This window comes from Temnothorax longispinosus, chromosome 8 (genome assembly GCF_030848805.1).
Source record: "Temnothorax longispinosus isolate EJ_2023e chromosome 8, Tlon_JGU_v1, whole genome shotgun sequence".
Classification (NCBI taxonomy): domain Eukaryota; kingdom Metazoa; phylum Arthropoda; class Insecta; order Hymenoptera; family Formicidae; genus Temnothorax; species Temnothorax longispinosus.
The window spans coordinates 2,719,356-2,742,190 of record NC_092365.1 but is presented as its reverse complement, the minus strand read 5'-3'; the positions used below and the strand labels follow the sequence as shown (position 1 = coordinate 2,742,190).

Here is a 22,835-nt window from a genome sequence, read left to right as displayed (position 1 = left end):
TCGAAGGACCATCGCGTATTGTAGCAACAGTTGTGAATTTCAAGCATTTCTTTTCTCATCGAGAAATTGTACTCGCTGTTAGGATAATACGCAGTAACAATAATTTTCTATGGAAACGTGGTTTTTTACTTGTAGGAACGTATTCTGGAAATATTTTTTACTCCGCAACAGTTAGTTGTATTTACACGTTTATCTGATAGTGTACTTCTCGTCCAAGTGTGAGAGAGTATACCGATTTCCTATAGCGTGATTAGGGACAATTTTTATAGTTTTTCAAAGTAATGTCGAATGAACTTACAACTGGACAGTTGGAGTACTAAAGACTAGTTTACCTTCTTATTGTTAAAGTTACATAGAGATCATCGTGCACAGTATTCCCTGGATATTTATAAATTCTAATGAATAACACGTGCAGTGTCCGCTCTAACTTTATTCTAAACTAATTGCAAACAAATTTCGAAGCGTATTACGTCACAAGTATTAACCGTAGAAGTATTGAGCCTGAGAGCCGCGTGGGACATTTTGCTAGATTAATATATGACCCGTAAAGAGTTAACGAGTAAGAGAATTGAATATTAAATAAAAGACGTTTTACGTTACGACGAAACGCGGAATCAAATTATACGTAGACGAGAATACATTGTATGTATTAGAATTACTGCGCATGGTTTTTGTTCCGGTGATTATAACGACGACTGCTATTAGAAAACGTTAAAAGAGAAAGATTTTCACAGTGACAACTGCGAAGATCGATATGTGGAGTTATCGTAAATGTGAAAAGTATTTATTGTAGGGTTGTCACACGAAAAAGTATTAACGAGACGAAAAGTATATACCAAATTCACATCACGTAAAAGAGAGATGTAATTAAATCTCATAGTTCTCTCCGGCTTCTCTCGAACGTATGCGAGTACGGTAAAATAACTTAGTTCCGATATTAGAGCTATCTTAAAAAAAAAAAAACAATCGATGTTACACGATACTCTGCCCGACGTAAATGCGGTGACGTTTATATAAAGAAGAAAGTATCGTGTAACTTGCGTTAGAGAGAATATGGTGCCAACACTCAACATCTTAATCGAATCGAACGGTACGCGTTGCAGAACTCACGTGATTTTTTTTTTTTAGCGACGAACTACACTATTTTATCTTTGTGTTCGTTTTCTTTTTCCGTAAGAACGTGTGGTATACATAGAAAACTTCATACATGAATTCCTATTGTAACATAGCGAATGAATTGAATATCGTGTTATCCGCTGTAAACTTAATTGTTGCAAAGGCTGCTATTATTTTATATAAACTACGGCGATCCGCTATTTTTTATAGGGACGAGTCGGACGACGAATGCAGGGGAGATAACTATACAAGTATTCTAAATAAGGAGATCCTTAACGCTGATGGTATTGAACAGTATGTTACGGTATATGGTATGGCAATGATATATATATATATATTCACATACTGTTAATTTTCGGCACCATATACTGCAGTTAATTATTTAAGAGCTGCTTAAGTATTGTTAAAAATCTCTATATCTTCTGGCGCGAATGTTGTCTTTCCACGAACGGAGCACGGTGTTTTTCGCAACAATCGATATCGTTGGACAACGGAAGGATATGGAAAAACACAAGTGGTGTTGTATCACCTGTGATCAATTGATTGCGCGTCATACCGAGCTCCGTTTACAAGTTTAATATGCGGCACAGTGATGCAGAATCGCATGGAATATATATTCCATACTTTGTATCGTATTTTATATTCTTTTTAAACGACCATACAGAGCGAGTCTTAGGAAAGAGTACCGAGACTTGCATCGTTTAGACTTTATCATTGATTGTGAAACTTTCCACGTATTTGTATGCTTTTTGTTGTAGGAATTTATGAAATGTTATATAGCTATTTATATTCGGATACCCGAGGATCTCGGATACTTAGACGAATGAAGAGATACGTATTCCATAAAGAGATATACGCGTATTATATATATTATATATATATATATATATACACATTTAAGTTAGAGCTACTCAATTTAATTGAATCCAATATGTCGTCGAGAGAAAAGTTATGCGGATTTTCTGCACATCCGAGCCTCGGATATCCCAAATACGTTCCGAAAGTACGGGGAAGGAATCAGATCCACGCGAGCAGATATTGTATGAAATATAAATTTAGGAGAGTAGTATAAGAGAGTCAATCATCTTCGTACTTCCTGGTATGTGCGATCTTTTTATATATCATGCGCGTGTGCATGAAAGAAGGAAGAAAAAAAGAATCAGGCGAACGTTTTATGAGTAAGAATTTATCACTGATTAACGTCAGATTTATTGGGTGATACATTCTTTCAGATCTAATTTTTACAGACTTTCCAGGAATTGAGAGTCTTGCTTTTCATTTTGTTCTTCTTTGCTGTTTATCAATTTAAATAATGGATTTGATTATATACACATTGGAGTTCTAAGATAATGATAAATTTTTTCTGTAGTACCGCATAGCGTGATTTTCGGATTCTTATCCTAATCTTTCTTTGATACAACTTTATAATTTCTCATTATGCAATATAACGTAAAAATGACAGCTTCCTTTATCGTTCTCTTGATTATTTTCGTAGAACGTACCGCTATGCGTACTTAACGTGTATATAATATATTTATGCATGTACATAGTGTCAAAAAAATACAGGTACGTGTACTGATATAATATAACAGAAAAGTTTACGAGAAAATATATATATCGGAGCTGTAGGTATTTGTAATATATTAATTAACTATGAAAACCGACAGTGACATTTATAGTACAATAATTTCGAACACGCATCACTCCTAATGCTCAGTTAGTCCATCGTATGATTATGTGAATTTATAGTGAACGTAATCTATACGATCTGCCTTCTTTCTAATAAATCTTCCATATTCACGTTTCTTATCTTTGCTTTACGTACTTCGCTCCGGATTAATTAATTCACATTTGATTGCAATACACGTGTTCTATATTTATATTGCAAGTACAATATTGCTTGATCGTATTTTATGGACGTAACTTCATTGAAAGAAAATATTTTAACGTATATACATATATATATGTATTATCTTCGCTGAAGAATATATTAAAATTCTATACATAATTCTAACGTATTATTTCTGCTTGTAACTCGGCGATATTGAGACTGTTTTTATTTCAATGTTGAAAAGAACGATACAGTAAGATGATTATTATAATTAAAATTATATATATATAATATTTATAGAGATAAAATTGACGAGTGGTTGCATTTAATTGTTATAGAGTACAAGATATCAAAAAGCAGAAGGGACGCTTATACTTTAGGATTTGTTACACGATCTAAATGAGAATATAAATTAACAAGGTGCATTCTGTCCTCGCAGACAGGCCAGGGAGAAATGTCTCAACTGAGTGGGCGGACATATTAATTAAGTGTGTCTCGTTTCGCAGAATTAACGAGAATCGATTGTACGCGTGCCTTTCCTCGTCCACGACGACAAAGTGCCGCGCGTATGTTATCGACGTATTAACGATGGCCTCATAATTATTACTGAGTAATTGCCGAGTATATTTAAAATTGTATACGTTATTATACATATATATTGCCGTTGATAGTATTTTTATAAGGCTTGACTTGCGTTTTCCGGACGGGAATATTATATTGCTTCTCAAATGCATTCTGTGTGCATCATGACGGGCTACCTCCCCCATGACTGTAGCCACGATTATATCTCCGTGGATCCACGAGGATATGTGATTCTGTTCCTTTAAAGTGTTATGAATAAAACCAATCCCTATGTGCAAAGGAATTAATCAGTTACCTTTCGCTCCACCACAAAAACGCGACTTTGCTTTGCTTGCTTTTCGTGCATAAAAAAGTATAATTCTTTTTATCAAGGAGACTCTATTCTTTGTTTTTTTTTTAACGTAATATCTTTTGCCTTTTTGTATATCAATGATTTATATTTCTGTTTTACTTGCACTTTTTAAGAGCGAGATATCTGTTAAAAGAATTTATTAGCAAGATAGAAGATGCTCTAAAAACAGCGGTACATCTAAAAGATTCCAAAAACTTTTTTCTTCCTGCTTTGTACGAAAGTAATTCACTTTTTTTTCAATCGAAGATGTTAATTTCGTGTGGTGGTGGAGAAGAGGTACACGTTAGTTTTAATTCTATTGTATCTATTGAGATATGTAGCCTTGACGTTTGCAAACTCTATATCGTGAAATTAATCTCGTTAAAATAAAAATGTCAAATTATAATTGTTGCGACACTTGAGGCGACACGACCTCAGAGGAACTGTATTGCCGAACCGGATAAACGATTACTCGATTATATCGGTACATTTTATAGTTATTACGGATAATGTTATCGGAGATTTATGTGTTGTCGAATTTTTATAGAAACTAAATTGTAATCAAGTGTGTTTTTATTGCGAAAGATAGATATATCGTTTTAGGTGAACCTCGAGTGGCCAACACATGAGCTCAAGTATCGATTATGGTTTATGGCGCAATTTTTCATCGGCATACAATCATGCAGGCGTAACGATGCGCGTGCCTCGACGCGGTGAAGTCCTGTTTATTCGCCTGTTGTGATAAATGGGGCTTCGCCACACGACCGTAGGCGATTCATAAATTTTCATATACGAATCACGCGGGAAGCTTCCCGATCTATCCATCCGATCTATTCTAACATAAACTAATACATATCATGCGACATACAACTATGTACATTATTATTACATCTACATTATACAGGGCCGGTTCTGCGAGCGATTTTTCAGTGGAACTAATTCATTCTTTCCATTCCAATCCAAATATCATGGGATTAAAATAAGAAGGGACAGATTGAAGCACATTTTCGATTCCAAATTTATTTAAACTTTGCATAAAGTATCAGAGCGATTTTAGTCATCCAAAGTTATCATTTCGTATTTCATCATGAAACTCGCAAACTGGCTCGTTCATATTCCCGCATGGGTAACTTTAAGAAGTTATGCTAAACGATTAAAGTGTAAGTTAGCATAGGCTACATTATAACTAATTACGCGTGTATAGTGAAATAAATCAGGATCGATCGCTTAAAAGCATCAGCCGCGAGAAGCGAAAATTCTGTTCGGCGGCGTCTATTTCTTTCAAGATAGACACGTTACGCTTCGATAGGACAATTTTGAAAGCGGATAAGATATCTTCCCGGGCGATGCTCAAGTGCGATTAAAGGAAAAGGAGTATAGGTTTGTAATTATACCGACGGCTGGATGCGAACGCGATGAATTGTAATCGCGAATGTAGTTTCTTACGCAGTGATCGCAAATTGATTACGATGGAGTTTGTATAAATGTACATAGGGCGACATTATAATCGAGATGAGAAGTAAAGCGAAGTCACTTTACGTTTAGTGACGCAGTGAACTTGATGCAACGCTGCATCTCTGACGCAGCGGGAGTGAAATTAACCAAGTACAGACTATATATGTAAACGCAACGTATTATATGATGATAATACTAATAATATAACAACAATAAATTAGATCGATTCATTACACGCACTTGTAACTTTCTGTCGGAAAAAAGTATCCTCTTTTTCTTAGCCCCAAAAAAAGTGATGTTATTGATATTGGGCCAGCAGTTGCAGAATAGGCCGTGACACCATTTGCACACAAGACTTTCCCCATATGAAATCGTAATGATTGAAGTTGGCGCTAACAGGAGTCTTGTAATTGAACACGAGGTTGTTGAGTCTCGCAGACAAGAGTTCTACGTCCTTAAATGAGAATTTAATCACAGAGAAAGGATGATTAATTTTAACGAATTTTAATATATAAATTTTAGAAAGAGAGAAATTCTAACATTTAAGACAAGTTTCTACAAAATTTGTGATTAAATCAAATTCAATTTTTATAAAAAGAACATTTTCTAATTTGGCATACCTTCGTAGTTGCTAGCCAATCGTTATCGCTACTGAAAAGAACGATCGGCGCTGTGATTCTTTCCAATTGATAGTCCGGCGGCGTCGTTGAATTGTATATCCGAAGATTTTTGTCGACGCTGCCGTAGTCATATTGTCTAAAACATCCTGGAACATTTTTTAATGTTTACTTAGATTATTCAGCATTATAATATATAATGTAGCACGTCTCAGCATATTTATATTTTCCTTCTCTTTGTACAATTATGTAATGATGTTACCTGGATTAATATATCCTTGACCATAATGCACGAGTTGTTTCCAAGAAGCTCCAGCGGGCACGTGGCCTATGATAACCGTCAGGTAGTCCTAGCGCAACGAAGGAAGTTCGATCAATAACACGAAATAAAGAGGAAGAAGCGTTACAGTGAATCGAACACATTATTTACTCTTACCGTGTTTAATTCCGCACGACTGAATCCGGTGATGAGAAACAGGATATTGCTGCAAATGACTTGCGTGGACGCCCCTCTCTGGCAGAATAGATTCGACACGAATTTTCCCCATTCGGTCCGCGAGCGGAATTCTGGATAGCCGAAAGTCTCGCCGACCCACTGTAAAAGAAATAAAAAAGGGATCGTCGTCGCGAATTCAATCTCGCGATCGATCTCGAGGTCGATCGAATGCTTCGACGAACGAATCTCTCACCACGCCGAAGTACGTCAATTGGGCGAGTTTCTTGATCGGTCCGCGAATGTTACCGCTGTAGGCTGCGGGCGCCAGGCCGATCATCAGAATGATTTTCGAATTGTACTCGGGCTTTTCTGACGCCATCACGAAAAACTGCGTTGTACCTTCCGAATGACCGACATAATAGATCCTCTCGTGTCCCGTCGCGTGTAAAATGTAATCGATCATCGCGGGAAGATCGTAGATCCCAAGTTCGTGGTAACTGAAATATATACAAGTTTGCAGTAATCTTCCTTATTTAATTTTTTAAATCTTAAATTTGTATTGAAAAAAATATTTCTTAAAAAAGTATAAAAGTACAACTTGTGACTTTTACATTATTTAACATTATTTTCTAGTTCGATTAGATATCTAATATCAGATTTCTCACTTGAACTATAAAAGACAAAGCTTAAACCGTCACGAACATCGTAGCTATATATAGTGCAGCGAGTTTTATATGATTAAACATTCTTCTGGTATTCATGAATGAAATTGCCACCAGCCCTTTATAACATTTCAGCTACCTGAAATTCCAGAAAGCTCGATCTGTCAGCGACAACCAAGTGTGGTTTCTCGAGTAAACGTTGCCCCGGTTATTTCCAAGCCACACATCGTAACCCGCATCTGCTAATATGTACGCTAAAAGAAGACCTTTGTTTTATTACCTTATCGAGCGAATGTCATAATAAGCTTTACACTGATACCGGTGCCATTTCTCACAGCTCTAAAACTAAGTGAGGATCCTACCTAAGGACTTTCCAGGACCCATAAGGACCCAATCGGCAGAACTACCTGCTAGACCGTGTACCAAGAGTATCGGTGTTCTTATCCTGAATTTCGCTTCCTCCTCGTCGTCCTGACCGCGCGGTATTCGATGCAGCTGAAGAGTGTAGCCGTCCTTCGCAACGATATCGTGGATCTCCAAGGGATATCCATATTTCGTCACCAGTTCTGGCTGTTCGACACATAAAGGAAAGGAACGAGAGTGAATAATGCTCAAGAGAGCGACACGTCTCTTGGAAAATCTCTCGATCGTTTTCTGAAATCCCACTCTTGTTGAAATTCTTATGGAGTGTCTATATAATTGATGCGCGCGAAGTAAAAGCGGAGGAGTTTAATTGATGTCAACAATTCGCCGTTCAACAACATACTATGTTCATTTGTTGAACGGCGAATTGTTGACATCAATTAAACTCCTCTGCTTTTACTTCGCACGCATCAATTAGACAGTCAATAAGAATTTCAACAAGAGTGGAATTCGAAAGTTCAGAAAACGATCGAGAGATCCTCCAAGAGACGTGTCGCTCTCTTGATATTGATGATTATTTACTCTTGTTATTTTCTTTTCTCCAAGAACGCATCTATAAATGCCAAGATAAACGCGACGAAATAAGCAGGAGAGGGTAATTGCGCAAGCTGTCTTTAACATTCAAGATCCATTCTTGCGGCGCGCTTCATTAATGTCACAACGATCATGCCTGCGCGAAGAAGGTCGTAAAGGAGCGACGCACTCACCGTCGTGAGCCCGATGTCGGGATTGTCGTCGGGTTTGACGAACGCGTTCGCCAGCGAGAAGCAGCAGCAGCTCAGGACGATCGTCGCGACGAAGATCCGGCGTCGTCGGTCCATCGTCGTCGGCGGCAACAACGCGGCGCGACGGCGTACGTCTAACAAAGAGTCGAAAATCTCGCTCAAGTCGACATTTTATACGGTATCGCGGGCGCGACGCGCAGGAGATCCACGCCGCGCGATAACGCCGCGATGTCTGCTCGCTCGCTTCCATCCTCCGCATTTGCGACCCTCCTCGATCGAGGACGAGGAACCTCGAGGCCCTCACCCATTGGAGAATGGAAAGTGACTTCGCACGTTAAATTAGTGGACGGATGCGATTTTCCCGAGCTTCGCCGATCGCGCGGACGACGAATGTCTTCCAAGGTCGAGAGAGACTTCATGTCGAGAAGAAGAGGCTTCGATTCCTTGAGAAAATTGCCGCAGATCGCCGGCTCGAAACGCTAAAATATATCAAACGATAAACGTCAAACCAGAAAATGTGAAGATTAAACATTTAAAAACCAAAAAGTAAAAATGTCACGTCAGAAGATTATAAACATTTAAATGCCATCAGATAATCTCATATATTCGATAAGATTTAGATCTTTTGAAACACCTGAAAAATTTATCCGAAGAGATTCGTGGAGCGTATATTTGATTTAACGTAATGGCCAGTCTACAATGAGTCGTTAGTCGTTAATCAGATGTCGGAAGAGAGTTGAAAAAAGTTATAAACGTGTCATAATAAGGCGATCGGAAGTCTGTAATCGGCAATCATAAGCGATTGGCCAAATGCCATCTCTTACGATCACCGATTACAGGCCTTCGATTGCTTACAATACGCTTATAACTATTTCTTCCGACATCTGACTAACGACTAACGACTCATTGGTAGACTGGCCATAATAAACTGTCCTTGCGTTATTTGACTCTGGATCCTTTTATTTCAATCCTTTACCAAAGCCGCCAATAGAAGTGAGAAATTATATTGAGTTCCGTGAATCTGTAAAATGACGTTGCAGGTAAACTTAGGATTAGGATGTGAAAAATGCAATAATAATTTAAAAATATAGGAATAACAGATATCACAACAATATAAAACGTTTTAGGTTAAAATATAAAATAAATATACTCAATTATGTATTATTCTATAATATATAATATAATATGTATCACGCTGTATCATTTTATTTCGTACAATGTGCTGAAATATCTCGGTATTTACGTAAACACGTTTCTCATTCCAAAACATTGCACAAGAGGTTAGGCGAGACCTGGAACACGTGTTCTCGATACCTTCGAAAAATCGTCGAAGTTAACAGGAGAACAGGAATCGCCAGCTAGGAGGTCAGCGGACGATTGTCCGATTCGAAATTCCCGCCCCGGGGGGGGGGGGGGGTGACAATCGAACTGAAATGAGTCGCGAATTCAGATTTCAAGAGCTAAGTTCGCGATATTAGGAGCGCATGATGCGCGGGAGATAAAATAGCGGAAAATTTGAATGGGATTTGATTTACATCTCGAACTTAACGCGGCAAAAAGAGAAAAAGTTCGCGAGCGCGCTTTAATAAGTAAAATTATGTAATCGTAACGCAAAATTGTATAATTAGCAAGTCAATTTTAATTCCTCGTGAAAGCTTCGATAGAAGAGTGAACAATTGTTATTAATTCAGAAGTTTAAACGAAAAATTAAGTGCCGACATCTTCTGATCAAATTTAAAAAACAAAAGGAACGTAATAATCGTCTCATTACTGCGAGACGATTTTAATAATAATTGTAACATAAAACCTAATTGAGTTTGGAATGTAGAGTTAAACAAGAATCTTAATTAATAAGTAGAGTACTACGTTTACGCGAGCGTTACTTCTGTAGTAACTTAATTATCGTAAGTTACTAAAAAATCCCGTTTACGCGAAGAAATTATTGTAAGTAACTACAGAACTAACGCTCGCGTAAACGTAGTATAGGAATAATTTGTTCTCAAAAGATAATATTAATATAATTATTTCAGATTTGATACGATCAAAGCATCAGAAGCGCGGAGGACATCCGCGGCCCTCGCCCGCCGCGTTAACTGGAGCATGCACGATTTTAATGCTCACGTTTTGAAGGTAAACGCACGCGGCAGTTCACCGAATCGGCGATCTCCTTATCTTCGGCGTGCGTATTACGAAAGCGGCTGTTCACAACTAGGCCGTTGTGACGCGACGCAAGGTCGATTTCGTCAGTCCCCCGCGACTCTAATAACCTCGCGGAAGAAATTGGGTGGAAATAAGAGATTTTACACCGCGCGCGGCTCCTTTCTTTTACCGCTCCGATAAAAGGGGAGTCCGCGGTGTCCCCGGGCTAATCTCGGCGATTGAGCAAGCGTAAAATCCGCGCGATGTCATCGCGCAAATCCCTGTCTCTCTATATGATTTGTCAATCGTCCGACAAAAAGCCGTCGAATAATTGCGCGTATTACTTACTAAAGTATTGTAATAAAATATATTTCTCGTTGCGATATATGATAAAATATTCATAGTAAATTTAGAGTCACGTAAATTATTAGAGTAAAAAAAATTGGTAAAAACAATTACTCAACTTTCTCAGTCTCATGTTTTAGATTTATGAAAAATTCTGAAAAAATGAGTAAAATTTTTCAGTAATAATTGATGGATGAGGAATTTCAGTAACTATGTATAAAAATTTCTGATAAATTGCGCGGATTTTCTCATATTTATTCAGATTTTTACGAAGATGCGTTGGCAGGAAAAATCTGAAATATTTCATTATTACTTTGTCTGAGTTATTTAAATATTTAATCTCCACATTTTCTTATCTGACTTTCTTTTTTAATTTTTCAGCGCTTTGAGCTGGAACTGGCGGAAATTTTTACAAAGAATTACAGCCCTTTGTAATAATAATAAGAATTAACTCAACCAGTAGAATAGCTAGAAACAAAATTTCTAACTATATAATTTATCTCTGATTTAATCTTTCCTCTCGTGTCGAACAACGAAAAATTAAAAAGAACAGTCTAAAGCAATTAAATTTCTAACTATACATTTAATTTGGATAAATTTTCTGATCAAATCTTCTATTAAACAAGAAAAATTAATAATATCTGTCCACATTAATATTTAATTAGTACTAATTATTACTTAATAATATCAAGTAATAACAGATATCTTGAAAGAAAGCTAATTATTGCCGATTAAATTAATCGAATTTCAAAAAAATTTTATATTAAGAAATAGAAATAGACCATAAACACACACACGTGTGGACCAACCGGCATGAAAGCCACCAAATTTAATTTTTAATTTCGAGACCGCCCTCAGGCGGCCAGGTGGGACTCGAACCCGCTTCCTCGCAGTTATAAGGCTGGCGCTTTACCGCTAGACCACGCTCCCACCCGGATTGGTGAGTTTTCTTCGGGTTTATCCATGGATTCTGAAGGGGATCAATTAAACGCCTCCTAGTTCCTCGGTCTCGTCGCGAGATGGCCGTAGCCTCGGCGCAACGCGGAGCATTCGGGAGCGCAAAGTGCGAAACGCTGGGTATTTAAAAATGGCGAGGCCCTCGGTGTTGTTGTGCATTATCAGCGCGGCGAGATTAAAGAGCGTTGTTGAGTGTATACGCCCGCTGATATAAGCACCGTCGTCTCGCCGCGTCTCGTCGCTTCATCAGAAAGAATCATGGTTACCCCCGTTGTCATTTGCGTTACGTCGTTGGCCGTTGTGAGCCTGGGAATTGTTATGGGCTGGACCTTCATCCAGTGTTGTTGCCTCTACATTGTATTAACTTGTTCCTGTTTGCTTGTCGGCCCGTTAATCATGATACTGATCAACATAGCCCTGTCGCCCAAGCACCAGACTGGTTCCGGCACCGTTAGAACTGTCGCGGAGCTGGACGCCTTCCACGGCATGTTAATGGTACGGTGGCGCAAAGCCATAATGTATCGCTTTAACACTGTTTATCATCGTTCGCTCCGCTGATTGTCGACCTTTCAGAAAGGATACGAGCCCAAGTCGGCCAGCAGTAGGAAGCACACGCGTTACCCCGTTGTCTTCACTCGTCTGGTGGACGGCGCCCTGCAGAATCTCCTGGATTTGATTTTTCAGGACTTCGTCGGCTATTGGTTGAACGATCTGGCTTTCGGCTCGGAACAGCTGATAGATAATATGAAGCAGGATGTGTGGGGCGCGATACAGAGCCTGCACGATCGCTTGTCGCGCGTCGATCACACTAAATTGGTGGTCTGCAATATAGTGAATAAGCTCACCTTTCACTTCGAGAAGATCAGGATAGCTCAAGCAGCTTCGTAAGCGTCTCTTTTCAATGGCCGGTGTTTCGAGGAACAGGGCGAGAAGCAACCTGATTTATTTGTCGCATTTAGGTCGGAGGGAGAAGACCCCGTATTTATTTTGTCGGCACATTTGATGTCGCCCGTCGCCGAGCTGGAATATTTAAGGAAGATCAGCGAGCTTTGCATCCTGTTTTTGTTACCACGCAGTTACTCCCTTTCTCCAGTAAAGTTTCTCTTAAGAGAAATTCTCACGTGCAAAAGTAAACAGATTGATTTCTTCACGGAGATACGTGACTTTAATTAAACAATTTTACTTATATTTCTCTTATTCGTTTCAGTCTTAAAACCGGCAATAGATTTAATCACGGATCCCGATTACATCAATCAGAAGATCCTGACGTACATCGATCAACAGCAGCTCGCCGAAGCGATGCACAGGAAAACGTACGAATACGCGGAATCATTCGAGGATTTTATTCGTATGGTCAAGAGCACCAGGGACCTAGAGGTTCTCAGACATATCAGATATAATATCGTTACGGAGATTATGCAAGCCACCACGGTGCAAAACGTGAAACGAGCCCAAGGTTTGGATCTTGAAAATAACGCGCTCGGCAACTCCGATGCCATTCGCGCGAGAAAATTGAAGAGGTACATCAGCCAACTGACATACGCTAAAAATACGTGCGAGTGTCACATGCAGACGTTGGGATGGGATGGATATCCTCGCCAGGTTGCGTAGAAAAAAAAAACTATCCTTCGCGCGAATTACGCGTGACGCGACAATACTTCGTAATCATATCTTTCAGGATACAGAGATCTGCGACGCTGCTGAGATCATGGAAGGCAGGATACTTCCGTTGCAAGCGTGTCTGGATAACGTGACCGGACGACGATATCTGTCTCAGTTTCTGGAGCAGGTCGCTAGTCAAGGATTGATCGGTTATTGGGCGGCGGTACAAGAATTACGCGGCGCAGAACGATCCAGTTGGCATCAATTGGGAGCCGAGATCTTTTACACTTACATCAGATCACCCACCGCCGAGATCAAGGTGGATAAAAACGTACGAAAGCGGATGGAGGCCTTTTTGCTCGGCGATACGGGACCCAGTGTATTTTACGAGGTCCAAGACGACGTCGTTAGGACGCTTCAGGAAAAGTATTATTCGTCGTTTCTCGTTAGCGAGCAATATAAAACCATGCAGGAGGCATTACTCAATGAAAGAGCGGAAGGTCAGTATACATTAAATTAGATTTTATTTAGCGAAAAATTATTTTAATTTTAACTGGGTATTGAATAATTCAGAAACATGATTTTATATATTGCGAACGATATATTTACAAATTTTTGTGGTGCAGGTTTAGTTGAAGACCGCGAGATCGTTGACGGCACATTGTCAGAATCCTCGACCTTGCTCGTCGGTGAACGATCAAATTACGCTCGTAGCAAACTGGATCAACTGCACGAAAAATTGAACAATAAGATGCAGGCATTGCAGGCGCTTAAATCCTCTCTCAAGCCCGAAAGCAAAGTGCTCAGTATATTGGCGAAAGAGGTCGAATGGCTGCAAGGTGAGAAGCGACAGTTGGAGGCGCATTTAAATCATACGGAAATGTGGGCCGAACATCTAGGTCATTGGAGAGCCGATGTGCAGAGCGCAGAGGTAACATAGTGTGAAATTTTTCCTCTACGTATATTTACAGAAGGGTTTCCTTATGATTTTCTTATTGAATAGATGCCTGATAACGGGGATCCTCCGCAATTTGTACTGGTTGTCCACATGGCAGAGGATGACGACAATGATGAAAGCATATCCAGCGGATGGGTGGTGTTGAGAAAACTGCAGGACTTTCAAGATCTTCACAGGAAATTACGTCAGTTGTGTTCTAACGTTAAAAGCCTGGACTTACCGTCGCAGCCTTTGAAGTTTTTCGGAAAATCCGACAAGAGCACTCTCGACAAAGCCAAGATGCAGATTCAAAAATATTTAAATGTATGTCCTTTGAATGTGAATCTGGATTGTTTTATTAACGCTCTGTTCACCTTATCTATCAATTCTTACAGTTTGTCTTGGAGGACGAGAGGCTTAATCAAAGTGAGGCGTTGTATGCCTTTCTCAGTCCAAGCTCGGAGCACCTTAAAGCCGTGGTGGCGCCGTGTCCCAAGAAATCTCGCTTTTCTTTGTCCACGTTATTCAAAACGTACGCGTCACTAATTTCGTCGCATAACCATTGATCCATTTGCTGACTCTGTAAATCTCCATGACAGATCTGTCGGTAGCAACGAGGTACGCGACAAAGAAGATGAAGAGGATTATTCGTTGTTATTGGACGATAGCGAGACGGGCCGTACCGGCACAGACACCTATCTGAATGCCACCAAGGATGCGATCGCGGAACCGTTGTACACGCTTCTCGGAGAAGTTTTCGATTTAAGAGGAGTATTTCGTTGGCTTAGACGGTCTCTCATCACCTTCGTACAAATTACTTACGGACGTACTATAAATAGGTAAAATATCGCGTGTGCAAAACTTTATAACATTTTTAGAATTTCTTTCTCTTTACTCTATTTTGTATAAATAGCTATCCATTTCAATTTTTTAATATTTTATAATTTAATAAGAGAGATATTTTTAAAGATGAGATTAATCTATCATTGATTTGCAGACAAATCAGAGATACCGTTGCATGGGTGTTTTCTGAGCCAATGCTCCATTATTACATACAACTGTTTACGAGATCGTGGTGGCCGAACGGGCAGCTCGTGTCCGAGACAGTTCTTCGCACCGACGAGGAAAAGTTGAAGACGCGAGGCGAGGCGCGCAGGCAATTTCTTAACAATGTACCTGAAGTATTGACGAATCTAGTGGGAGCGCAAAGTGCTCAACGTGGCGCGATTAAAGTTTTCGATTCCCTGCAGAACGTGAATCTGAATAAACAGCTATTTTACGTGAGTCAATCTACTTGTAATCGTTTCATTTCGAAGTGTATGTATGTGTGTATGTATATATAGAGATCTTTTTACACTTTTTTTTTACTGATTCCTCTTTTTACAGGATATATTTGAAGTATTAATGTACGAAGTATTTCCAGAACTGCAGCATAAACAATGTTCCTTAGCGAAATAAAGTATCAATGTGATATACAATGAATACGCAACCCCGTTTTTCATTCCTTTTAGCGGATCTTACTACGTAATTTCCAAACGCAATGAAATTATAGATCCAAAAGTAAATAGCGATTGCGAGTATATGGCCAACATTGAGAAAGATACGTACATACGTACGTGCTTCTAACGCAGATAACATACAATAAACTACACGCTTTATTAACAAACATTCCTAAATATATCATTTCTTTACAATTGAAATGTTTTTGCGAGAAACATAACAAATGGGTACATATCATAGTGCACATCTCGCAAAATTAGCTCGAATATTGCCTATATCACATAATATTTACGACAAACGAGTAATAATTTAAAGCACTTTATAGTTACCGCAAAATTGATACGAATATATCGCTGTATATATTTATAAAAATGCTATTAAAATCTATTTGAACGCGATAATATTCATGTAATTGGATGAAAGTCAAAGTACTAACAAGTTAACGTTATTAGGGTAGAAATATTAACTCCATGCGTCTGTTTCGTTAATTTTAATCTTCATATAAGGATATAAAGTATAAACAATTGAGCGCACATAATTTGCAGTTTCAATATTACGATGTATCTCCTGTCGCTATAATACATGTTTGATAGATTCTAATAATACAGAAATATCGTATATAAACAATTTTCTTCGTGCAATAAGGAAATGTATATGTATAACAATATGAAGTACCTATATCTGTCGCTTTACGAAAAAACCATTACATATCCAAGAGAGGTAAACGTTTTGAAGTTTACTAATACTAAATACTTTGGCTGGATAAATGTAATATTTAAACAACATACGTAGATATATGTATATTATTTAAATAATAGACATATATATGTATTATTTAAGTATTTAATTAGTATACAACTAACAAGAGATGGATACAAAAGTAAAGTAATTAGAAATAAAGTAATGGACGTATATAAATCTTGATAAGGGCAATTATTTGTTTTATAAATATAACACCTTTATCATGCTAACATTTGGGTTCGCGCTTATGAATATCGATTTTACGGTAACTATAGCGATAAAGTACAAATTTTGTAAGTAGACATGTGCTACTGACATTCGAATTCGAGAAATATGCTCATACACTGGCGATACTGATAAACATAGGGCGAACAAGCGACAGAGATACGAATTAGATACATAAACATATCAATACAGACTTATAATTCTTTTACGAATAAAAATAGCGATCGTCACAATATTATTAGTAGTTAACATAGTCAAACGCAACGAGAATCGCAATTGATCGCGATTTCGCAGTCATATCTGAGGAAATACAAATGATCTATCTGCTTGTACTGTGCAATACTGCTAAATTTTTGGTAACGTGTTGACTAGATACAAGCAATTTTGAGGAATAGAAAGAGTATTCCCGAGTTATATAGGAACGGAGGAAGTAGTAGTAGTAGTATATATAGAAAACTTGATCTATATCCAGAGAATCGATCCATCGTTCGGTGATCTTTCTCTCTTTTTCTATCTGCTATGTAACTTTTTATAATGTACTTTCTTTAACAATACTTAAAGACCAATCTAAAAACGTTAAAATGCGGGAAACTGTAAATATGTTTATAAATGGTACTTAGCATAAGTAATGAATATGTTTTGTCTTTATACAGGGTTGCGTCTGTGTCCATTCGAATCACAGTATATCCCGATGGCAATAATATTCCGTTGACTAGGCGAACCTTGTTCTTGATCACTTTTGCTGAAGTATAAAGGAGACTGTGATACCCAGTAATTCTTTTTGATATACTTTTTTGATTATTTAAAAATTTACAATTTTTGAAAAGAGCGCGTTTTAATTTTCTTCTTTATCGAGCTATCTTCACTCAAAATTCATGTCTCTAGGGTCATCTTAAAAAATAACGAATGTTTGCTTCAATTAAATCAATTATATTCAAGAGATGTTTACTTCTTGGAATTCTTGTGAGCGTGAAATTTTAGACGTACACAGTTGTGCAAAATTGCATTGCGCAATTATGTATGTCTAAAATTTCTTAGCTGCTAATCTACTTCATGAGTGGCTGTAATAATTATCTCTATCAAGCCAAAGCGATTTTTTAAACGTGAAATACGGGGATAATCTCGAACAATTTTTCGACAATAAACATGAAATATGATTCTTGTGTCTTTCTGAAAATTGCTTTGTTGTAGATTCATCCGCCTTTCGATATATATTCCAAATGTGTGGATAAATTAAATCATTGTATTTAACGAATTTATAAAGTAAAAGTGGCAAATATTCTTTAAAGCATTCCAAGCAAACACAGTGCACTTGGGGGCACATTTTTATATATAATAAAAATGCTAGCTCATCGACAAATAACAAATTTTTATCTTCGCCTTTAATTAACTTCCCTTTATTACGGACTGTTTGAGTGAAAATAGATAGATAACGCATATCAAGTCCGAAGGCTGTTGCAGCAGAAATTGTATTGTATTTAAAGCATAAAATATTTGAAATTGCTAGCTCATATTTATCTAATTCAATGCAGCTTGGGTTTTCTCTGTTTTCGTTCTGCATTATGATAACCTACGAAAAAAAAGAAAAAAAAATATAAGTATTACATTCAAAAGTACTACGCCTTTAGAAATAAAGTTTTATAAACACTACTAACAGCTAAAATAACATAAAATTTCAGTGCATCTGAACTTTTTGGATACAAATTTTTTAAGAAATCAGAAAAAGGTATACTTAAAAATTAGAAGATGTAATCAGTAAAAAAAAATACTTACGAAATAGCCCAATAATGATTGTTTCTGGACGAAAATTAAATGATTGTACAGGACATGTACTTAGATTGTAAACAAGTAGCGACCGAAGCAATGTCATCAAGCAGCCAAACTTAACGACTTTAACGACAGGAAGATAAACAGCATGTTCCAAGATATATGTCCCTAGGCGTAATAGTCTCCTCTATACGTCTAGAAAAAACTTATTTCTCCTCTTATTTTTACTTGGCAGTGAACTCGGGCCAATAATTTATATAATAACGGTGCGTTAATCCTTCGAACAATCTTTCGAGCCACATCGGTAATCCATCTAAAAGGTTGTCCTGATATAAAATGTTACTTCCGTCCTGTAACATACGCAAAAATTGTTGTCAATGTGAGTTAGCTGCTAAAAATGAGGAACATTCCTAACGTATTGTCATATACCTCGTCTTGAGATAGATCGGATTCGTTGGAACTATCAAAACCGATAAAAGCGCCTGCTTCCGGATCCTCAGGTCTTCGGGTAAGTTGTCTGGTCATCTTTTCTATACGCTATAATATAATACAATTGTTTGACTTCCAGATAAATGTCGCTTTAGCGTCAAGGTATTCGAATACACACCTTAGAACCTTTACCCTTAGCACATTCTGGATGTTTGGCATGGTACATGCAGAAATACTTTCGGTGTCCGTTTAATGACAGAACCGTGCCGACGCAGTTCTTGGCATTTATATTTAATTCCATTTCCTCGTGTAAAGTGAGAGATAATATTTCTTTGTACCAATCGAGACCCCTTTCTAATGACATATGTGCGAACATAAGCGTCTTATTCTTTCTGAGAATGAAAAACGATTTACAATGACGACTCTCCTTTTGTGCGTACTTTGTTACATACATTATTAATTTTGATATGTAAAATTTCATATAATTATTATCATATGCAGCATAAAATACCAACTGAAATAGAAAATGCTAATAAACAGCGCATACCTATAAGGCCACACAGCTTTATGAAAAGCTGGTAATAACTTTAATCGGGTTTGGGCGTCAACCAGCAGAATGATGGTTCGACATCCTGGTTTTAAAAGTCGAATTAATCCGTTGTATGTCTGCGCGCGTAATTCGTGCAATCGTAGTTGCGGCTGCGGTGGAAGCGGCTTGCCCTTGCACTGGGCACGTTTAGCCTGGACACTTGCTTCTTCTAATTTACTAGATATAAAAAGCAGAACAAATTCATGTATAAACATTTTAACAAATTTATATAATGCGCAAGATATTTCTTCGCACCATCAATTTTATATGTATATAATTAATGTACATGCTTCGAGCGGCTAGTAATTATTTGTTACTTGGCAAAATTATTCGATGGTTTACTAGTGCTCGATCTTGAAATGAATTCATGCGATGATTCAAATAAGAAATCAGAAATGTATTATATTACTCCGTATTTTAATTATACTCACACTAGATACGACATTCCATACCCTGCAACTCCTATTAGCATGAGGGTCACTAGTACCGATATCAAAGGCAAAATTTGCTCTTTCGTCAGATTATCGGATATATAATCTACTGCTAATAATGCCCTTCCTATCAATCTGTCTACAGTACCCTGCAAAGATATATTGAATTTAATAATATGGCATATTAATAATTTGCAGATCACAAAGGATATTATGATTACTATGGATACATGCCTGTGCGTGTTCATCTGCCAATTCTCCTACGACAGCAGCGTACGGTAAAGCTTCGGTGGCGCGTAACAGCCTTTGTATAGTTTTCTCTAAATGTCTACGCGTCTCATTCCATATACGATCGTCCTGAACGACCTCGACCCATCCGTGAGGAAGCCACTCGTACTTCAAGTGATTGGCATCTCGTCTCCATATAATGACGATATGTAATAAAGGCTCCAGTGGACTGCCTTCACCAGTCGATAGTGCTGATACAAACTCAGGTTGCGTATCTTTGAATACGTATGCGTATCTGACACGTTCCGTGCTGTAAATATTATTCAATAAAATATTTGAGAAACATACATAGACTAAAAACTATGTTATACTTAAACAAGCTAAGTTATTGATATTTTATGTGATTGTATTAAAATAAAAATTTACTATATAGACAATACCTATAAGAAGACTCTAATGCTGCTTGTCTAAATTTGTGCCTAGCCACGTCGTGCAGAGTGCTACTCTGCTGCGATATTAAAACGGCGCACAGTCGCTTCTGCGGCCTCAGCCATTCAGGCGGGCATATAGAATCCAACATAGCTTGATTTGAAAGTCTCGGTAATACGAGGAACTTGTTGTTAGCGATAACATTATGCATGGTTTCGCTGGAAATGTCCTTCATACTAACAGACGCCATAGGTTTCTCAGAATTCTCGTTGAAGAGCAGTAAGGTATCTAGTTCTCCAGAGATTTTGTATTTTGACGTTATGTTCTCAGTCTCCGGTATGCCAATCTATAAAATATATTAAAATTAATGATTAAGAAATAATTTAAGACTTAACACACACACGTTGATTATAATATTACAAGTTATTTACCTGGACAAAGCCGAAAGCTACTCGATCTCTGTGGTAAAAAGACGTAAGCAAATATCGCAAGCGGATAAAGTCTCTCTTCTCAAATATCAAAGCGCGTATTCGATTATCCGTCCAGCCCGACAGGAAATTGTCTACGTTGGTATCACTAATAGTACTTATTAATTTATACGGTAGTCTATTTCGTACAAATTCTGCAAACAAACGGATTTGTCAAGTCCCGAGACTTTGTAGACCGAGATAGTGAACAAGAGACAAAGCATATGACATCTTAAAAACGTACCGACAACCTTCTGAATGCTAAACAGAGATTCTTTGAAGACACTAGTACGACCGTCCACGGTAACGACGAGACAGGGAACAGAATGGATACCGAGTCTTCTCGCCAAAGTGGGCTCCTTGTTGGCGTGCGCCGTAACCAAGCCGAGTCCCAACGGTTCCAACTCGTCGATCAATCGCCTCCAAGTAGACTCCGCTTGCAGACACATGAAGCACCAGTCGGAGTAAAACAAGATCAAATACGGCATACGGTAAGTCTTGGGTACTATCACGTTCTCGAACGATCTGCAATTTGCGAGGTATTCAATGCGACATTCGCAACGACAAGGTCATCGTTTCGCGCGAGAGGAATCGCATACCGATATGTGATGCTCATTTTATGGAACAGCGTGATGTCTCTCTTTTGATACTGGAACTTAAAATTGCCGGTAAACAATTCTTCCCATGGATCGAGAACATTGAAGTGACTGTCGTCTCTCCTTTGCCTGGAAATACTTTCCTCCGTGATTCCATGATAATCAAACTTCCTCCTTCTTTCCGGATCTGTCAAAAGCTGAACAATCGGACGCGACAGGTTAAAAATCTTCCCTCGTAACTGCTCCTTTTGCATTGTTTTATACAAAATTATAGTTTACCTCGTAAGCTTTTGTTATTTCTACAAACTTATCCTCAGCCATCGGATGATCAGTTTTATCTGGATGCCTGAGAGAAAATTGCGTGACATTTATTCGTACAGAGATGTCTTTTATACTTAGAAAGGACAGGACTTTATACGAATTCTAGACACAGAGGTACGCCACACTCACCATTCCTTGACGAGGTGCTTGTACGCCTTCCGGATGTCCTGCACCGTCGCGTGCCTCGACACGCCTAGTATCTTGTACGGATCACCCAGGGACTCGCTGGCGATCGCCGACGGTGTCGACTGGAGGACCGCGACGAGGCTCAGCAGCAGGAAGGAGTGTTTCATCAACGAGGCGACTCGCACAACGTCGCCGCGGCTCTGCCGCTCGCCCGTCATCGAGGAATCAATCGATATCATCGTTTCGCGACGCAACGGCGGGGTCTCCTCGTGTGCGGGCACTGTGTGCGGAGCCTACCTCTCGCCGATTGTCACGGACGCGCGTGACGTTAACCGTTTCCCCTTTTACTCCTGGCTGCCGCTCGCGCTCACGCCGCGCTCGGGATCAGCGGACATACTGGGACATACTTCTCGCGCGGACCGTCGCGTCGTCTACCTGTCGTCCTCGCGCGGACCGCGGGGCGTCACGTCGCTACCGATGCCGTCGACGGGCCTCTTCACAGTCTTCACATCAACACTCCCCGGGCTACGGCCGCCACCATGTTGCTGCGCCGGAGTGCGCCGGAGCGGACAGGCACAAGGCCTATCGAAGGCAATACATATGGCAGTGCTGTTAAATCGCGGGACCCCCCACCACTCGATGCGGAATGCCACTATTATTATTATACAGCGCATTGCATTATTGCATATGATTGCATATAATGCATATATTCGTGTAACCGAATCCGAAGCTCGCCGAAGCGAGCGTTTCAATTTTTTATCTCAACTTTATGCGCTAGCTTTCATAAGGTATTTACTTTTTAGATCGCACAAGATCCCCCTCGGAGGT

At 38.8% G+C, this 22,835-nt stretch overlaps 3 protein-coding genes across 6 annotated transcripts; 1 reads left to right on the top strand and 2 right to left on the bottom strand.

The window, feature by feature from the left end:
- Positions 1–4,581: 4,581 nt before the first annotated feature.
- LOC139817280 (lipase 3) lies at positions 4,582–9,243 on the bottom strand. 2 transcript variants are annotated; one of them, XM_071785235.1, is made up of 9 exons: positions 8,813–9,243; positions 8,161–8,657; positions 7,393–7,600; positions 7,170–7,284; positions 6,622–6,865; positions 6,369–6,527; positions 6,195–6,282; positions 5,936–6,081; positions 4,582–5,769 (listed from the first exon to the last, which is right to left on the bottom strand). In XM_071785235.1, exons 2-9 carry the CDS (start codon positions 8,272–8,274, stop codon positions 5,614–5,616), a joined length of 1,230 nt encoding a protein of 409 aa, XP_071641336.1. In that variant the 5' UTR covers positions 8,275–8,657; positions 8,813–9,243; the 3' UTR covers positions 4,582–5,613. The 2 variants fall into 2 exon arrangements, with proteins under 2 accessions (XP_071641336.1, XP_071641335.1); XM_071785234.1 differs by having other exon boundaries at positions 8,161–9,243.
- A 2,453-nt stretch (positions 9,244–11,696) lies between these two features.
- LOC139817188 (sorting nexin-25) lies at positions 11,697–15,640 on the top strand. Its single transcript, XM_071785073.1, has 11 exons — positions 11,697–12,114; positions 12,193–12,503; positions 12,579–12,748; positions 12,827–13,221; positions 13,298–13,721; positions 13,848–14,152; positions 14,225–14,482; positions 14,554–14,690; positions 14,758–14,997; positions 15,156–15,438; positions 15,545–15,640. Exons 1-11 carry the CDS (start codon positions 11,878–11,880, stop codon positions 15,614–15,616), a joined length of 2,832 nt encoding a protein of 943 aa, XP_071641174.1. The 5' UTR covers positions 11,697–11,877; the 3' UTR covers positions 15,617–15,640.
- Positions 15,641–16,133: 493 nt separating this feature from the next.
- Positions 16,134–22,622, bottom strand: L(3)80fg (dnaJ homolog subfamily C member 16 l(3)80Fg). Of its 3 annotated transcripts, none has more exons than XR_011733155.1 (13): positions 22,011–22,622; positions 21,840–21,906; positions 21,564–21,757; positions 21,209–21,489; positions 20,929–21,119; positions 20,509–20,843; positions 20,075–20,378; positions 19,841–19,989; positions 19,368–19,586; positions 18,999–19,212; positions 18,821–18,928; positions 18,398–18,741; positions 16,134–18,194 (listed from the first exon to the last, which is right to left on the bottom strand). XR_011733155.1 is itself a non-coding variant. In XM_071785074.1 (12 exons), the coding sequence occupies exons 1-12, from the start codon at positions 22,244–22,246 to the stop codon at positions 18,616–18,618; spliced, it is 2,424 nt and encodes an 807-aa protein (XP_071641175.1). In that variant the 5' UTR covers positions 22,247–22,622; the 3' UTR covers positions 16,134–18,615. The 3 variants fall into 3 exon arrangements, 1 of the variants encoding a protein (XP_071641175.1); XR_011733156.1 differs by having other exon boundaries at positions 16,134–17,366; XM_071785074.1 differs by having other exon boundaries at positions 16,134–18,741.
- Positions 22,623–22,835: the final 213 nt, after the last annotated feature.

Coding starts and splice junctions, on each gene's coding strand:
- LOC139817280 (XM_071785234.1), bottom strand. CDS start 8,274: ATGGACCGACGACGCCGGATCTTCGTCGCGACGATCGTCCTGAGCTGC. Junction 6,866..7,169: donor CGAGCTTTCTGGAATTTCAG/GTAGCTGAAATG, acceptor TATATATTTCAG/TTACCACGAACTTGGGATCT. Junction 6,528..6,621: donor AATTGACGTACTTCGGCGTG/GTGAGAGATTCG, acceptor TTTCTTTTACAG/TGGGTCGGCGAGACTTTCGG.
- LOC139817188 (XM_071785073.1), top strand. CDS start 11,878: ATGGTTACCCCCGTTGTCATTTGCGTTACGTCGTTGGCCGTTGTGAGC. Junction 12,504..12,578: donor AGGATAGCTCAAGCAGCTTC/GTAAGCGTCTCT, acceptor TGTCGCATTTAG/GTCGGAGGGAGAAGACCCCG. Junction 14,998..15,155: donor TACGGACGTACTATAAATAG/GTAAAATATCGC, acceptor ATTGATTTGCAG/ACAAATCAGAGATACCGTTG.